The following is a 17898-nucleotide window of genomic DNA, read 5'->3' on the forward strand; positions in this document are numbered from 1 at the left end:
TGAATTCTGGGCCTAGGCACCGTCCCCGAGCTTTTGTGCTCAAGCTAGTGCATTCTATCTCTTGAACCACAGTTCTACTTCCAGCTTTTTTGGTGGTTAATAGAATATAAGAGTCTTACAGCCTTCCCTGCTCAGGCTGGTTTTGAATTATGATCCTTATATCCTAGACTCCTGAGTAGCAAGTGTTGCAAGCTTGAGCCACCAGCACTCTGGCTACATGTTTTACTGGCTGCCTGTACTGATAATTTTGTATGTCCTGAAAGTGATGGTATAAATATCTATATGGCCCTTGGCAGGAAAAGGCTCCCCATTCCTAGGTCAAGTTTCATAAATGCAGTTGTCCCTTTTCTGGGTTCTGTGGACTTTCAGTTGGTTCAGGCAGAGTCATATGGAGGCTCCCGTGGTGTGTTGGAGCTCATGCTGAGGTCAGGGTGCAGGAAATGCCTTGCAGTGCACATACAGGCATTCAGGTGCAGAGTATAGCTTGCAGATTTTCAGGTAGGGCCTGTGGCCATGCTTGGTGCCTGGGAACTGGTTACAAACGCAGGCCTGCTGCCCCAGCCCACACCGACCCCATGGCAAGCTGAATCCTACCATCCCTGGATGGTTCTAATGCCCAGAGCAGTTGAAGAGCTGCTGGAGATAGAACTTGTGTTTTTGTTTGTGCCATTCTATTTCTGTCAAATTCTTTATTTGAGAGCAAAATTATTAAATATATGTATGTGTATGCATTATATTAATATTACATATATAATATACAATATACTATATCATACATTATATGACATATGATATATTCTATTATCATACATTATATGTTATCTATATTATATCTAATGTACATTACACTGCATTACATATAATTTACATTATGTATTATATGGTATATACTATTATAGATATACACACATATATTTTGTAACACTGGAATTTTGAACACAGATCCTCATTCTTGCTAGCCAGGCACTCTACCACTTGAGCCACACTTGTCCTTGAGAGTATAGTCATAATTTCAGATATTAAACCTGCAAAAGAAGTACAATATGAGTCATTGCTTACCTGTGATCACGGGAGAAACAAACAGGCAAAGCCAATAAAACTTGCTACACAGAGATCTGGCTCTCCTGACAAATCCCATTGCTTAGGGATGGAGAGGTATCAAGTTCCTTACAGCAGATGTTTGCCCACAGACAATGACCCTGGAACAAGCTATTAAAAGTGCCCATGAAAGTTACGACGATGAGGTACAGCTTTACAACGAGCAAATCGAGGGCCTGAGGAAGGAGATCGAGGAGGCCGAGCGGATGCTGGAGAAGTCTTCCTATGACTGCCGGCAACTGGCTGTGGCCCAGCAGACCCTGCGGAACGAGCTGGACCGTTATCATCGGATCCTGGAGATCGAAGGCAACAGGTGTGTTCTTGCGTCTGTGCACCTGCCTGCTCATCCTGGCCACTTACTGGTCAGGTCACTGATGGTCCACTGATTGTCACTATCTTTGTGCTACATATAGTAATAGGCTGTGGGGATGCAGCAGGAAAGGAAACAGAGGTTGCCCCATTGTCATGGAGCTTGAACTCTCATGGGAGAGAAAGTAGATGACTTGGTGAGGTGTTGCTAAGCAGGAAAGTTTGGCAGAGAGAAGAGGAGTGATTATAGGTAGATTTGAACCTTTTTTTTTTTTGCCAGTCCTGGGCTTGAGCTCAGGGCCTGAGCACTGTCCTTGGACTTTCTCAAGGCTAGCACTCTACCACTTGAGCCTCAGCACCACTTCCGGCTTTTTGCTATGTATGTGGGGTACCGAGGAATTGAACCTGGGTCTTCGTGCATGCTAGGCAAGCACTCTACCAGTAGGCCAAACTCCTGGCCCCTAGATTTGAACTTCTAAGTAGGGTGATCAGAAGTGGCCTCAGTGAGGCGGTGGCTTTGTGTCCCTGGGATCTGGAGGCATAAGCCATCCAGTGGGAGGGATGCTTAGGAGATGGAATGAGATGCTGCAGGTGAGATACCTAGCACCCTGGCAATTGCTGAACATTGCTCATTGTTATTGATACAGCCATCGAAAGATGGTTGGGTGACTCAATGCAGCCATCGTTTGGATCAAATAATGTGTCTGTCAACATGGCATCTGTTCTCCTCGTGAGAGAATGCCATTTACTTTAGGACTGCTGGAAAGATGTATACTCTTTCTTCCTCAACCGATGCCTATGTTGCTATTTGTATTTATAGATAATGTTTCAAAAATAGATTTGGCATGGAGTTGGGATTCCTTTAAGTTGATCCTCCTGATTTTCTAGGTTTAGAGAGAATTAACAGAGAGTCCTCCCTCCTCTACCCTCCCAAGGGTGCCTCTGCCCTTTGCTCTGAGCATCTTGGTTGTGACTGCTTAGGTATTTAGCAGGAAATGCATGTCATCATAGTTGCCACATCTTGGGTAATTTGGTGTTATAGCTATGTCACAGGGAATATTTTATGAGCATATTTAAGAAAATGTTTGTTTTGGGGACAAGGCATAGCAAGAAGACAACTATCCCTTTGAGTATGGGATTACAACTTTAATTTTTTTCCCCCACTTTGTGTTGTTACTGGGACTTGAGCTCATGGCCTCATTCTCTCACTTAGTTATTTTTGTTCAAGGCTAGAACTCTATCACTTGAGCCATACCTCCACTTTTGGTGTCCAAGATTTTCTCAGATTTGTCTGCTTAGGCTGGCTTTAAACCTTGATCCTCACATCTCAGTCCCCTGAGTAGTTAGGATTACAGATATGAGCCACTGGTGCTCAGCTTCATAATTTCTAATTTTGGTAGGGTTTTAAGTGGGTAAAAACATTGTGAGATTAGAACAGAGAACTGAGGGTTTTCTCTCTCTCTCTCTCTCTCTCTCTCTCTCTCTCTCTCTCTCTCTCTCTCTCTCTCTCTCCTCTCTCTCTTCTCTCTCTCTCTTCTCTCTCTCTCTCTCTCTCTTCTCTCTTCTCTCTCTCTCTCTCTCTCTCTCTCTCTCTCTCTCTCTCTCTTTCTCTCTTTCTTTCTTTTTCTTTTTGGTGGTTTTGGGACTTGAACTCTGGGTCTGGGCACTGTCCCTGAGCTCTTCAGCTCAAGGCTATCTCTCTACCACTTGAGCCACAGAGTCATCTCTGGTTTTCTGGTGGTTAATTGGAGATAAGAGTCTCACAGATTTTTTATACCTGGGTTGGTTTGAACTGCAATCCTCAGATCTCAGTCTCCTGAATAGCTAGGATTACAGGTGTGAGCCACTGGCACTTGATTGATCAATTTCTTTTATATTTTCATCCAGTATATAAACGCAATGTACTTTCTACTTGGTACTTTCATATCACTCAAGTGCAATTTGATGTAGAGAAAGCCTTGTCATTTTCACTTAAAATTAGACAGGGTCATTCTATGCTGCTGTCAGAAAGAATGACATCGCCCCAGTTGTAAGGAAATGGAAAGACTTAGAAAAAATCATATTAAGTGAAGTAAGCCAGACTCAAAGGATCCATAGGCTCAATGGTTTCCCTCATTTGTCATAATCAGTAGAAACCTTGGGCTCTCCTAGCAGAGATTTACAATAGAACAAAACCTAGATACATAAGGCCATATAGAATGACGCTAAGCGAAAGGACCTCCAGGATATAGAAACAAAAGCCATATAATGAGTGACTGTCTTCCTTAATGTACTATGTTATCTCTCATCTCTTTTGCTGTCCCTTGACTATCTCATATTGTTACAGTATTTCACCTGGTTATCTGATATATTATATATATGCATATTTGGTTATTTGAAGTCGGATAGGGAAGGGAGGAAACAAGATGAGGGGTAGGGGTGGGGGAAGGGACATGGAGACCAAGACATGAGAAAGGGTATCAATGTATGTGAAGTAATGCACCTTCTATCTGGTGAATATGATGTAATCCTTCTATTAATTACAATAAAATATTTTAAAAAAGATTAGACAGATTCATTCTAGTCCCTGACCTTCTGTTTGGTTTGATGATTGAAAGATGGCTCCACCTTCTTTCTGGTTCTTTCTGCCAGGCTAAGCTCTGCCTTCCTGGAGACACCCATCATCCAGTTCACCCCAAGCCGTGGGGCCTCCCTCAGCCTTGGCTCCAGTGCAAAAGGTAAGAAGACACCCCCCAATCCTGCCTCTACTTTGTTTTCTGTCTTGGAAAGTATTAGAAAAATATTACTTCTGATTGTGACATACATGCTTCCCCCTGATTCATCTGGAAATTAAATGTTTTTATATGAGGGAAGTTGGTCTGCCTCCCTCTCTTGATATTCTGTTGGTGCTAATGGGACTAAGCCAAGAAAGTTCAGAAGAGAAAAATTTCTTGGGGTTCAGCTCACCTGGGGAATGCCAGCCATTTACCTAATGTATTCAGTTGGGCAAGAAATGAAACTCCATTTTCACAGCTTGCCTCTTCACTTTGCTAAGAAGATGTTTTCTGTGGCTGTCACTGTCCTGAAGTTTCTACTAATTTTGAACAAGGGATCCTGCCCTTTCCTTTGCAGTGAGTCTTGGAAGTCAGTAGCTGGTCTGTGAACATTGCTGCTCTCAGACCAGTGGCCAGTTTCTTTGGCATGCCCCTCTCTGCAAGGCCTTCATCTTGGATTTCCAAATCTTGGCTCCTCTATTTTCCACTCACACATCATGGATCAGCCAGTGCCAGGTGCTAGCTCTCTGTCTAGCTTAGTTTTGGGGTTTCTGATGGGCTGGGATAGAGAAGAGCTTTGGGAAGGAAAAAAAAGTCCCCAAATCACTACGTGAACAAATGAGAAAGTCTCACAGATGACACGATTTTTCTATGTGCTCTTAGGTTTTCCTTTCAGCTAGTGTGGAGGAATGGGTAGTGCTTTGAAATCAGAGAACTCCTGCCATTTCTGAATTGAATAACATCATTTCTTCATTTGGCCCAGGAGAAAGGGGATGTTGATCAAGGGGTGGCCATGTTGATTTAGGTGGTTTGGCACTGTGAATGGATTCAGTTCCCAGGTGTGAAGCCATCTGAGCATGTCAGAGGTTCAGGCAGCCCTGTCATGCCTCTTTTGAGGAAACTGGAGAGAATGACTTTGTGGAGTTCAGACTATGGGGTAGTCTGTGGACTCTGACATCCACTGTGAGCACAGCTGGGGATGGGACATGAATGTTGCTCCCATGAGTGGCTTGGCAGTAGAATCACGTGTCTTGGATTTATTCCAAGGTGATGGCATTCCCTTAATTTTTTGGGGAAATCAAGAGAGACAGTGTGATTATTCAAACACTGCACAATTGGATGAGATGAGCTGGTACTTTGATATGATACCAATTGCTACCTCGGAACTGGCACCTCACAGTAGGCTAAAGAACAATAGACACAGAGTTTTTTCCCCTTTGTTTGTTTGTTTCTTTTTTTTTTTTTTGCCACTCTTGGGCCATAAACTCAGGGCTTGCACACTGTCCTGGGGCTTTCTCGAGGCAAGAGCTCTACCACTTGAGCCACAAAACCATTACTGGCTTTTTTCTATGTATGTGGTGCTGAGGAATCGAACCCGGGTCCTCATGCATGCTAGGCAAGCACTCTACCACTAGGCCAAACTCCTGGCTCTTCCCTTTGTTTTTGCTCCATATTTGGCACACACCCTTCTTCCTGCTATACCTGTGTGTAGTACAATTAATGTATTTTTCAATTAATATGCTTTTGTGTTCCTGCTTGACTTATTTCTTGTGCTTTTTGTTAGACCTCACCAGGGCTGTTCAAGATATAACAACAGCTAAGCCGAGACAAAAAGGCCTCCCCAAGAGCATTCCAAGAAGAAAGGAGATTATAACTCAAGACAAAGCAGAGGAAAGTGTGGAAGATGCATCATTAAAAAGCCATCAAGATGCAAAGTCAGTGCAGATAGAAGTTAAAGAAGAAGGTGAATCTCAGCCGGGAGCAGGGGATGGAGAAACAGGTTCTCCAGCTCAAGAGGGGGGACCGGAGGATGTTCCAGATGGAGGACAGATAAGCAAAGCCTTTGGTAAACTCTGCAAGATGGTCAAGGAGAGAGTACAAGGTCCCAAAGAGCCTGTGCCTGAGCCCTCCATTGGCCTCTACACTAAAGGGCGCCATGTGTTAATCACAGGGGATGCCAGTTATGTGGACCCTGGCTTCCGCTCCTCCTCCATCCCAACCAGGGGTGGGGTGGTGATTTCCATTGAGGAAGACTCTATGAATGATGATGATGGCCTGGTGGAGCTAGCTCCAGAGCAGCCCACACCACCTCTAGAGAATGGATCAGAGGGTTCCCAGGGAAGAGATGGTGGGGACTCCAGCAGCCAGCAGGCTACAGACAAGGAGAATGGGATAAATGCTGAAGAACTGAAAGGTCCCAAGGAGAAGGACCATAGCCAGAAGGAAGATGAAGAGTCAAAGAGAGCCTGCTCTGTGATCATACCTGGTCCAGAGGGACCCTCTACACCCCATTCCCAAAGGCCTGAGGCCAGCCAGGATGGATCAGAGGGGCCTGGAAATAAGACCAGAAGCCTGCCAGGAAACATCCCTCCCAAGGCTTTGGCTTTTAAGAAGGTGGAAGTAGTGGAATCCATTGAGAAGATCTCAACAGAGAGCATTGAGATGTTTGAAGAGACCTCTGTAATTGTGGAGACTGTGATTGGACAGACAAAGGCCAGCAAGAAATTAGGAGAGAAGGGCTCCTAAAATGCCTTAATTCTATGGGAGGCATTGTCTTGGCAGGGGAGGGGGCGGTTACTGTAGGGGAAATACTTTGATATTTTAGAACAAATGATAAAAAGAGTGATGGTTCCTGTTTGGATTTGATTTTAATTGACCCATCTGGCATTGTCAATGAACCTTCATTAAAATGCTTTCTTTGCTCGCACAATATCCCTTGTCTAATTCCCAGGGCTTTGGGAGCTCAGCTTTGCTGAGAACCGGAATGCAGATGACTGAAGGCGAAAATTAGAAGCTAACCACAAGATTTCATGCTGGAGTGAATGCACGGCTATTTGGAATGGGAGGTCCGGGGCAGGCCCTGTGCGGGAGCTGAATGACAGAAAGAGGCATCAGATGCAGATCTGAGGGAAGATTATTCTGGGCAGAGAGGACTGAAAATATGGAAAGGTCCTAGGGACAAGAATGGACTCAGCTTATTTAAAAAGAAGAAATCACGAGGATTGGGTTGGTATGATGGGAGGAGGTGAGGTGAAAGTAGGAGGCAGGCAACACCTGACCACGCTGTCTGGGGAGTATCACCTCAGCCTAAAAAGCAGGATTAGTGATGGTACTGGCTGAAGTGGGTACTTAGGGACACAGTAGAGTTCCTTTTTTTCCTCTGCCTCCACCCCAGGGTTCCAGGGATCAAGCCCCACCTGATCATTTTGTTCTTGGTGGCTGTTGTCCACCGCCCCTGCTCAGTGTACTTCCCTCCTGTAAAGGTGGAGGGCCTTTCCTGGCTTTCCCTCCCTTTGAAGGTTATGAAAATGAGCCCAGAGCTTCTTGTTTGACAAAAAGTACTTTTTACTATAAGATGGGGGCCTCAGAGCATGCCTCCCCGTAGCACCAATCACAGGTCTTCATCTCCCTTTCCCTTGCAGTTGCTCTGGAGTGGTGAGCTACTCCTGAGCAACCTCTTCCCTGAAGCTGCACTGTTCATTTCCCAAGCCTTCTAGCCAGATGACTGAAACAGCGACGGCTGTCATCTCAACTCTTGCCAGTCATGTGTGGCTCAGATCCCCCACTATCTAACCCAGCCCTACACCCTGAGGGCTCCTCACTGTATGCATAGGAAACCATTTGCCTTAAGATTCCACATACCCAGGGCAGGTTGAGAGTTCATTCTTGTAGGAGCAGCCATTGTGGGTCAGTATTTCAGCTTTCTTCACTTTCTGTTGCAAAATCTACCAGGCATCCTCAAAGGGTCTTGGAGATCCCTGGTGGTTTTAGTCCCACTCATCGTAAATACAGGCATCCTTTCAAGGAAACCCCTTGATCTGGCTCCTGGTCTCAGGGTTGGCTGCTGGGAGAACCTGGCCTAAGGCAGCTGATTAGATGTTGCTGATGAGCAACCTTAAGGTTGAGATTATAGTGCCAGGACCCTCTACCCATTGCATTTCCCAGGTAAAACATCATGGGTTCATGTTCAAAAGTACCAGCTGTCCTGAGGGAATCCTTGGAGGAAGACCAGCTGCCAGGTGATTCTTTTGGTGTTTCATTCCGGGCTGTTATCCCTAGCTTAAATGAGGAATGGATCCTCAGAGTTCCAACTAGCTGTGTCTCTTCCAACCTTTCTTTATGTATGACAGTGCTTATGCGCCACCTGCTGGAAGTGCAGGTGTGACTGGCCTGGGTGCTCCGCCTCAGCCTCTGGATGCCTCTGAGCTGGGAGAACACTGTCTTTGTAACAGAAGGCATTCATGGAAACCCTTTCTACCCCCAGATCCCACATACCTTAGATTCTTTCATCCATGTGATACTTAAATGTTTTCTTTTGCTTTTTGAACAAGCTAAATGGACAAAAGACAAATGAGAAAACTCAAGTGTCATTGGTTAACTTGAAATATAAAGAGGGAGTGTTCCTTTTTGCTGACCCAAGTGTGTGTCTTTCTTAGGCTGGTTTCAATATTCCTGGGAAGCTGAGTGAGACATCAGGTTCTAGGGGTTAGCAGGGAGAGCACACTCTATCTGGGAGAGGGAACTTATCAAGAGTCTCTTTCTGTCTTCAACAGATTTAAGAGATAGGGATTCTATATACCAGTCTCTGTCAACTTTTGTCACCCTGAGTCCTCATCTTTTGTTGTTGTTGTTGGTAGTGGTGGTGGTGGTGGTGGGCTTGAACTCAGAGCCTGAGCGCTATTCCTGTGCCTCTTTGTGCTCATGGCTAGCGTTCTACCACTTGAACCACAGTACCACTTCCAGTTTTTGAGTGGTTTATTGGAGATAAGAGTCCCATGGGGACTTTCCTGCCTGGGCTGGCTTTGAACAACCACCCTCAGATCTCAGCTTCCTGAGTAGCTAGGATTACCGCATGAGCTACCAGCACTTGGCTCTCCTTATCTTTTTAAGCTCCCATAATTGGGTGCTTTTCCTTCTTCTCATCCTTTCTGTTGACTCATTTCTTTCTTTGGATTGGAGACTCTCCCTGCTGATTGTAACCACAGCATTTGCATTGGCCTAGGAGATACTCTGTTCCAGTGTTATTGCAGGCTCCCCAGAGGTTTGGGTTTTAGACATATCTTCTAGCAAATTACTCTTTCCATCTAACAACTGACTCTGACTCAGATCAACAGTTCCCCTAATTCAGTTCTCATCTCTCTCCTTAAAGTGCTTGGGTGTGTGTGTCCTAAAGGTTTTATATTGTATGGTGCTTTGCCACTAAGCTACCTCCCAGACCTATAAATATTCTTAATAGTGAAACTCAAGTAGCCTGAATCTTCAAGTCACTGCATGGAGGCTTTGGAGAGTCAACTGATTCCTCATTAGAATGTGGGAATGATGAATAAATGATAAATAATCCTTCACTGTATTGAACCACTAAAGTTTAGTAGCAAATAGCTACTAAAGTATAACTTGTTCTAACCTGAGCATATATGTATGTATTCTAGAATTGTGTTTTTAAAAAGATTTTGACCAGGGACCATAATAAGAAATCTAGTTTATGTCATGAACCAGAGAGACAGAAAAACAGACAGACAGATATAGGTACTCAGCTCCTGGAAACATGTTTCAGGAAACAATTCTTATCTTTAGTATGCATGATCTAGTCTATTAAAATACCTTAACATTAACTTCCAAAGTTGATTTCACAACACACTAACGGATATAAGTTAAATATGAAAAGAATGTCACTTGATCATAATTTTGTCCGATAGGCATGCTATATGTGTCTTTTGTGCATAGTTACTAAGACAGGCAAGCTTTTTAGATCTCCCATTGGCATTGTTTTATTATGTGATCCTACAAATGATGGAAGTGTTTTTGTGTAAGACATAGCACATCTCACATAATTTCTGGAAGGTAATATTTTATTGTTGAGCCTCCTAATTTACAACATATTTTTTAAATTTACTTATAAAACTTTGTCACAGGGAGTAACAATGGTAACCTGATTAATCGTTATCCATTTATTTTCATTTTTAAAATAAATGACTATAAATAACTCTCTTGCATTAGGATCAGGTCTATCATGAAACATCATTAGCTAGACATCATTTAGTGTTAATATTGATGCAAAAATGAAATAGAGACCAAATATTTATATATAGCACTATATATATTTTATATACTATATTCTCATATCAAAACTTGCCATTTCTATTAAGAAGCTGATAAGTTACTCTCTGATTTCATAAATTATACTGCAACTGTGAAAATATGGACAACTTTTATATTTTTGCTGCTTATATAAGACATTTAATGTTTATACAGAGAGCTGCAAAATTACAGAGGAGATATGATGGGACTTGATGAACATTTTCACCTGAATTTCCACTGGCCTTCTCTTAGCCAGAATCATCTTGATATTCTCTGAATATTCTTTTAGGGATGAATATGGTGTCTATTTCTTCAATAGATACACATACATACATGTTGAGTATATGTGTGTGCATACATTTATACAGATGTATATATACACATACACACATGTATATAGTCTACATATATGTATATATATATTTGTGTGTGCACTTAAACACACAGGTACACATAATGTCCTTTGGTTTATTTTCAGACCATTAATGTGAAATGAATTTTCAGTGACTTCCATTTATTTGTTTTTCTTGAAATCTAAACTGGTTTAAAAAGACCTTTGCAACAAGTAATAAATTTCTTTAAAAAATCATAAATGTAATTATACTTAGAAGCATATTACAGGGACAGTTCATAGGGTGCTAGAGAAGACAGAGATTCATGCCACTATAGCAAAGTAGAGAACAGAGTAAGGATTCTCTGTTAAAATTGCCACCATTAGGGAGTCAATTCTAGAGCTCTTGATTGATGGTTTGAGTCAAAGATACTGTATGGGGGGGGGGGTTGCAGCCAGGAGTGGCTGGGAATGAAGAAACTTTTCTTGTGAGTGGCTTGGCCCTGGGGTGTGAAGCCAGTCCTGGAGTAAGAACACAAAGTGACAACAGGTTGTCTCGTGGTTACGAGTATTTGGGAAGGAAATGCAGTCTTTTGGAGTGGGCAACTCTAACCTTGGGGTTTGCGTGTCAAATGTTCTCATGGATTTCTGAATTGGAAAGGTGGTGACTAGGTCTTTTCTTAAAAGAGGGATTGCTTAATTCAGGCCTCCAGCTATGAAGTATTAAGTTCCCTTCTCATCAAGATAGGCTCCTCACGAATGGAGGTCTCCAGGATGGCAGGTGCTCCTCCAGTGTGCCCCTTCCACCTGCACACACCTCTTTCTGAACAAGTGTTGGTTTCCCCAACATCTCAAAGACATTTCTTTCTAAAGACCAAGCATGTGTGTGTAAAACTGTAAAACTCAACAACAGAACCAAGTCAACCCAATCCAACCCCTCAGCTCTTAATCACATCAGAGCAGAAAGCCCAAAGGAACATTCAAAAGGAACATTCTTATTTTTTTAAAAAAATTAACAAACTACTTTTCCACAGATGTGTTGCTAGATTTACTTTAATGTTTTCCTTTTGAGTAGCTGTATAAGAGAATCCCTGAAAATAAGTGTGTGTGTGTGTGTGTGTGTGTGTGTGTGTGTGTGTGTGTAAAACTCTATACAAATGGGAAGAAATTTGGGCTGCTCCAGCAGATTTGACAATAAATCTGAGCAATAGCAGGTGTAAGGAGAGCACTATGTAGGTTTTCTATCAGGCTGGCTGAGGAGAGTGAGTTACAATCTTAGCGGTGGTGATAAATATCCAGCGATCATATTTTAGGAATCTTTTTCTCCCCTGCAGAAATTTAGGTTCTCTGTGAATGCCCTCTTTCTCATCATATCCCTGATGAATCCTTTGAAATTCAAGTTCACAGCTTTCCCTGTGCTTTAAGAACTGCAGAGCCCTGTCTACCCCCAGCTCTGCCTCAGCTTTGATTTCCTTGTTATGTAACAGCTCATCACTGAGACAACAGACATTCTCCAGCACTGCATGTGCCTTTTTTTTAAACATATGTTTGTTCAGATAGGAAACAAAATCAAGGGAAAACCTGTCTCAGTTTTGTTTGCAGGATATCACCCATTTGAATGACAGAAATAAAGAAGGGAGAGTCACACGTAGGACACAGATGTTACGGGGAACACTATATTTGGGGCATAGAATAAAAAAGGATCACTTCCATTGCAATGAAAATAATCATTGACAGTGAGCAAAGCTGTTGATTAAGAAGATGGCATCGCCTGTGTGGGGGGTGACAGTAATTGCTAGGTACCTGCTGGAAACATGGGGTGAGGACAGAAGCGGAGACAGGGAGGGAGGGAGACCGTGGAGGCAGAAATGTGGTTCTAGTGTTTGCTTAGAATACTTTTCAGGCTTCGTTCCACAGCTTCATCCAGCTCTTCCTCTAGCTCTTGCTTCTTGGACATGGCCAGCTTGGACTGGTAATCTCTTACCACCTGGTCAATGTACGGGGCACTCTGTGTACCATGTAGCATCAGTGTCCATTCCTTCAGCACCCCTTTCTGGGGTGCACTGCCCACAAACCCCACCTCCAAGGTCCAGCTTCCTCGGGCATCTTCCCCCCAAGTGTGGGTGGTCATAAAAGGCCACTTGTCAAAGCCCACCTTGGAGTCATCATCTCTGGGACGCCGGCTCAGCAAAATCGACTTGGTTCCCATCGGGGACGTCATGTTGATGTTCAGGTCCCCTCTCCTGGTGGCATTCACTGTGATGACAGCTTGCACGTGCTCCAGGTAGCGGACAAAATTTTCCTTTCCCTCACATGCGTCTGTGGTGAGCGTCAGCACCAATTTGCCTGTGGGTGGGATTTTCCTGAGGGCAAAAGGAAAGAAGAGGTGGTGAGGGAAAGTACTAAAGTGCTCGTGCCAGAGGAGGGGGCTGCAAGGTAGCTTCAGGTAGCAGGAAGAGAGGTGGCTTTGGGGTTAATCCAGCAGACCTGAATTTAACTCCCCCTTTTCCTCGTGAGCACAAGCAAATTCTGTGTAATCAGAATGCGCTCTGTGAACAGAGAGCAGAGCGGATGCTGCTTGGTACCTTGCCCATCTCCTCCACATTCCCTAAGTGCTCTCTGCCACCTGCAAATTTGCCACCTGCAAATGCAAGTGACTGCATATAGACAGCCTGACGGCTTCTCACCTCGGGCAAGAGCACCTCCCAGCTTTGCCTGTGTTCAGGGCACCCAAAGGTGTTAACTCCTCAAGAGAAGCCCCGTGGTCAGGATGTGATGATAGACACATTCTGCCTTCCCTGTTCATCAGTGGGACAACCGTGTTACCAATGACATTGCATCTAGTTGTCCACAATGGTAACTTGCTTGTAATGCACTGTTTGCTATCCTGTCTCCCCTTTCCCATTTCAAATCTCCATGTTTGCACTAGGATTATCTCTTTTAAAAAAATGTCAGCACCCTGGCAGAACTGGTTAAGCACCTGCAGAAAACTAAAGTTGGATCCTTCTTTGTCACCCTGCACTAGAATTAACTCCAAATGGATCAAAGACCTCGAGGTAAAAGCCGACACACTGAAAACTTTACAAGAAGGACTAGGAGATACACTAGACCTCCTTGGCACAGGTCGAAACTTTCTCAATAAGGACCAAGTAACACAACAAATCAGAGAAAGGCTACATAAGTGGGACTGCATTAAACTGCAGAGCTTCTGTAAGGCAAAGGACATAGCTAGTAAATTAATTAGGAAGGCTACAGAATGGGAGAAGATCTTCACTAACCATACAACGGACAAAGGCCTCATATCTAAAATATATCAACAGCTCAAAAAATTGAATCACTCCAAAACTAATCTCCAAAGTAACAACCATCTCATTAAAAGATGGGCCAAAGACTTAAAGAGAGTCTTCTCTGAAGAAGAAATAAAAATGGCCTATAAACACATGAAGAAATGCTCAACATGTCTGGTCATAAAAGAAATGCAAATCAAAACAACTCTAAGATTCCACCTCACTCCAGTTAGAATGGCCAGGATCAAGAAAACTAATAACAATAGATGCTGGAGGGGATGTGGCCAGGAGGGATCACTACTACACTGTTGGTAGGAGTGCAAACTCATTCAACCACTATGGAAAGCAGTATGGCAGTTCCTCTAAACACTAAACATAGAGCTCCCCTATGACCCAGCAATTCCACTCTTTGGCATTTACCCAACCATCCAGAAACAAGGGCATACTAAAGCCACTAGCACAGTGATGTTCCTTGCAGCACTACTTACCATAGAAAAGATATTGAACCAACCCAGATGTCCCTCAGTTGATGAGTGGATCAATAAGATGTGGTATTTGTACACAATGGAATTCTATGCTGCTGTCAGAAAGAACGACATCGCCCCAATTTGTGGAAAATGGAAAGACTTAGGAAAAATCTTATTAAGTGAAGTAAGCCAGACTCAAAGGAACCTAGGCCCAATAGTCTTCCTCATTTGTCATAATCAGTAGAAACCTTGGGCTCTCCTAGCAGAGATTTACAATAGAACAAAATCTAGAGACATTAGGCTATCCAGTATGACACTAAATGTTAGGACCTCCAGGATAAGGAAACAAAAGCCATATAATGAATGACTGTTGTTCTTAATGTACTATGTTATCTCTCATCCCTTTTGCCATCCCTTGGTTATCTCATATGGTTACAATATTTCACCTTGTTATCTGATATATTTTATATGTGCTTAATTGGTTATTTGAAATTGAATAGGGAAAGGGGGAAATCAAGATAAGTGGGGGAGGGTGGGAGGGAAATGGGGACCATGTCATAAGAAAGGGTATCAATGTTTGTGAAGTTATAAACCTTCTATCTGGTGAATATATTGTAACCCTTCAATTAATAACAATAAAAAAAGAAAAAAATGTCAGCACCCAAGTCCTTTCTCTAAGTAGTTTACTGGAGACAAGAGTCTCAAGGACTTTGCTACCCTGTCTGGCTTCAAACCTCGATCCTCAGATCTCAGCTACCTGAGCAGCTAGGATTACAGTTGTCTGGCTAATGCCTTTCTTTTAAATGTAGAAATGGGAACAATTGCTGAATTCATTGTCATTGCAGGTTGAATATTCCTTGTTGGATACGATGGAACCACAGTGTTCCAGATTTTGGATTCTTGAATGTTTGCATAGACATACTGAGATATCTTGGGGAATGCATCTCAAGTCTAAAGCAATGGAATTCATGTATGTTTCATATATATCTTATAACTAATTGTAAACACTATTTTCAGAGTACTTGAGTTTTGAGTGGATCTGTCACATCACATGGAGTCCCCTGTGGAATTTTCTACTTGTGACATCATGTGGCATTCAAAAAGATTTGGATTTTTAAAGCATCTTTGATTTTCAGATAACCAACCATCTTGCCATTAAAAATGCTCAAGTTGGGTTACTTTATTCCATTGAAAGGCTTATGAAATTTGAGAAGTAATATACTCACGACCTGATGAATGTAACTGTAACCTCTCTGTACATTACCCTAACAATAAAATGCAATTAAAACAACAACAACAACAGCAACAACGAAAGACTTATGAAAGGTCAGGAGATTTTGGTCCCAGAGTTGGAGTTCTGGAGTCGTGTGGCATCAGCCAAATAATTACCTATGATTTCTCTCCTTTCTAGAGATGGCTTCCTGCTGAATATGAGAAGCTCAAATTTTTGTGTCCTATATTTATAGGAAACTATATTTGAGGAGTGCATAGAGGAAGGGAAAGACACTGGACGGTGGGAATAAACACATTCAGATTAGAATTCTGCTTTTTTGCTCATGAGTCATGAGAAATTGGGCAAAATATTAAAGTACTTGGTTGCACTGTTATTGCATGTAGATTTTGAAAAGGCCGTGTTTTATTTTATTTATTTATTTATTTATTTATTTTTTGCCAGTCCTGGATTTGAGCTCAGGGCCTGAGCACTGTCCTTGGACTTTCTCAAGGCTAGAGCTCTACCACTTGAGCCTCAGCACCACTTCCGGCTTTTTTCTATGTATGTGGTACCGAGGAATCGAACCCGGGTCTTCATGCATGCTAGGCAAGCACTTTAACCACTAGGCCAAACTCCTGGCCCCAAAGGCCGAGTTTTAAAACACCAAGCATGACAGCTGGTATATGGAACAAGTGCCCTTGCTTATTACCTCTGCTAATATCCCTTCTCAGCATGGCTTTTATTTTGGAGCTTTTTCTTTTCTTTCTTTTTTTTTTGTCAGTCCTGGGGCTTGAACTCAGGGTCTGGGCACTGTCATTGGATACTTTTTGCTCAAGGCTAACACTCTGCCACTTGAGCCACAGTGCCACTTCCGGCTTTTTCTGTGTATGTGGTTCCAGGAAATCGAACGTAGGGCTTCGTGCCTGCTAGGCGAGCGAGCACTCTACTACTAGGCCATGATCCCAGCCCTTGGGGCTATTTAAAAAATATTATCTTTTAAAATATTAAAAAACATTATTTTAAGTAATTGTACAAAGGAGTTGCCTTTCACCAAAGAAGCTTATGAATACAATGCAGCTTGGTCAATGTAATACACCCCCACCAAACCATCTCTTCTCTTACTTTTCTTAATTGTAGTTTATGTACTGATTTTTTTTGTCATTTAAGAAAGTAGTTTATTTTTACAGTGCATCTTGCTCTGTGTGGTCATTTCAACATCTTCATCTCCCTTTGACCCATTTCATCCCATATATTTCTAAATGCTGTGGTTCCTCAGGAAACTAAACATAGAGCCACTCTATGACCTAGCAATTCTGCTCCTGGGTATTTATCCAATAGAGCACAAACAAGGCCACACTAAAACTACCATGTTCATTGCATCATCATTTCATTGTTTACCATAGCCAAGATATGGAATCAAACCAGATGCCCCTCTGTGGATCAAGAAAGTATGGTATATAAACACATATACATATGCACACACCATACTTTCTACATACATATATGCCATATGTATATATATATATATATACGAAATTCTTCCCATCTATCATAAAGGATGATGTCGTACTATTTGTAAGGAAATGGAAGGACTTGGAAAAAATTATATTAAGCGAAGTAAGCCAGACTCAGAGAAACAGGCATTGCATGGTTTCCTTGTTTGTTTTAGCTAGAATATGAGTATAAATCTATAAGTAAACACACTGGATAGTAAGCACAAGGTGCAAATGAATTAACTGAAGTGTAACAGACTCCATGGAGAGGGCTAATAATGTAATTGTTTTTTTTTGTCTGTTGTGGGACTTGAACTCTGGGCCTGAGTTCTGTCCCTGAGCTCTTCAGCTCAAGGCTAGTGCTCTACCACTTTGAACCATAGCGCCACTTCCAGTTTTCTGGTGGTTAATTGGAAATAAGAGTCTCATGGGCTTTCATGCCCAGGCTGTCTTTAAACTTCAATCTTCAGATCTCAGCCTCCTGAGTAGCTAGGACTAAAGGTATGAGCCACCATCGCCCAGGAATAGTGTAATTATTTTTTTTAAAGACTAAGTTATAGTCCAACAATATAAGTACCAGGAATGGTACTTATACTTATTTGTAAGAGGGGAGGGTGGGGGCGAGGGGTAGAAGAATGAAGCAGGGGAGGAGGGAAAAGGAGGCAAGAATTCGTTGTGTATACCACAGAGTGGAGCTACTCATTACAAATGATAGACATTTTAAAATTTACATATTTTCTTTTAGGTCTGAGACCAGAACTCAAACTCAGTACCTGATTCTTTCACTCACTGACTAGCACTCTACCAACGGAGCCATGCCAACCCCTAATATTTACCTCTTGTAGAACAAAAAGCTGCTGGTCATGTGT

General features: G+C 42.5%; 2 protein-coding genes across 2 annotated transcripts in view; one reads left to right on the forward strand and one right to left on the reverse strand.

The window, feature by feature from the left end:
- Bfsp1 (beaded filament structural protein 1) overlaps positions 1–6812 on the forward strand; it is a 55432-nt gene extending 48620 nt beyond the window's left edge. Inside the window, exons 6-8 of the mRNA XM_090351956.1 lie at positions 1191–1411; positions 4039–4124; positions 5725–6812. Of these exons, the coding sequence (XP_090208082.1) occupies positions 1191–1411; positions 4039–4124; positions 5725–6686 (1269 nt within the window). The 3' untranslated portion in view covers positions 6687–6812. The remainder of the gene's footprint in view (positions 1–1190; positions 1412–4038; positions 4125–5724) is intronic.
- A 3179-nt stretch (positions 6813–9991) lies between these two features.
- The window catches only part of Pcsk2 (proprotein convertase subtilisin/kexin type 2), a 250074-nt gene continuing 242167 nt past the window's right edge, over positions 9992–17898 (reverse strand). Inside the window, exon 12 of the mRNA XM_090351960.1 lies at positions 9992–12932. Within this exon, the coding sequence (XP_090208086.1) occupies positions 12446–12932 (487 nt within the window). The 3' untranslated portion in view covers positions 9992–12445. The remainder of the gene's footprint in view (positions 12933–17898) is intronic.

The sequence above is a fragment of the Megascapheus bottae genome, chromosome 18 (genome assembly GCF_031878675.1).
Source record: "Megascapheus bottae isolate mThoBot1 chromosome 18, mThoBot2.hap1, whole genome shotgun sequence".
NCBI classification, from domain to species: Eukaryota; Metazoa; Chordata; class Mammalia; order Rodentia; family Geomyidae; genus Megascapheus; species Megascapheus bottae.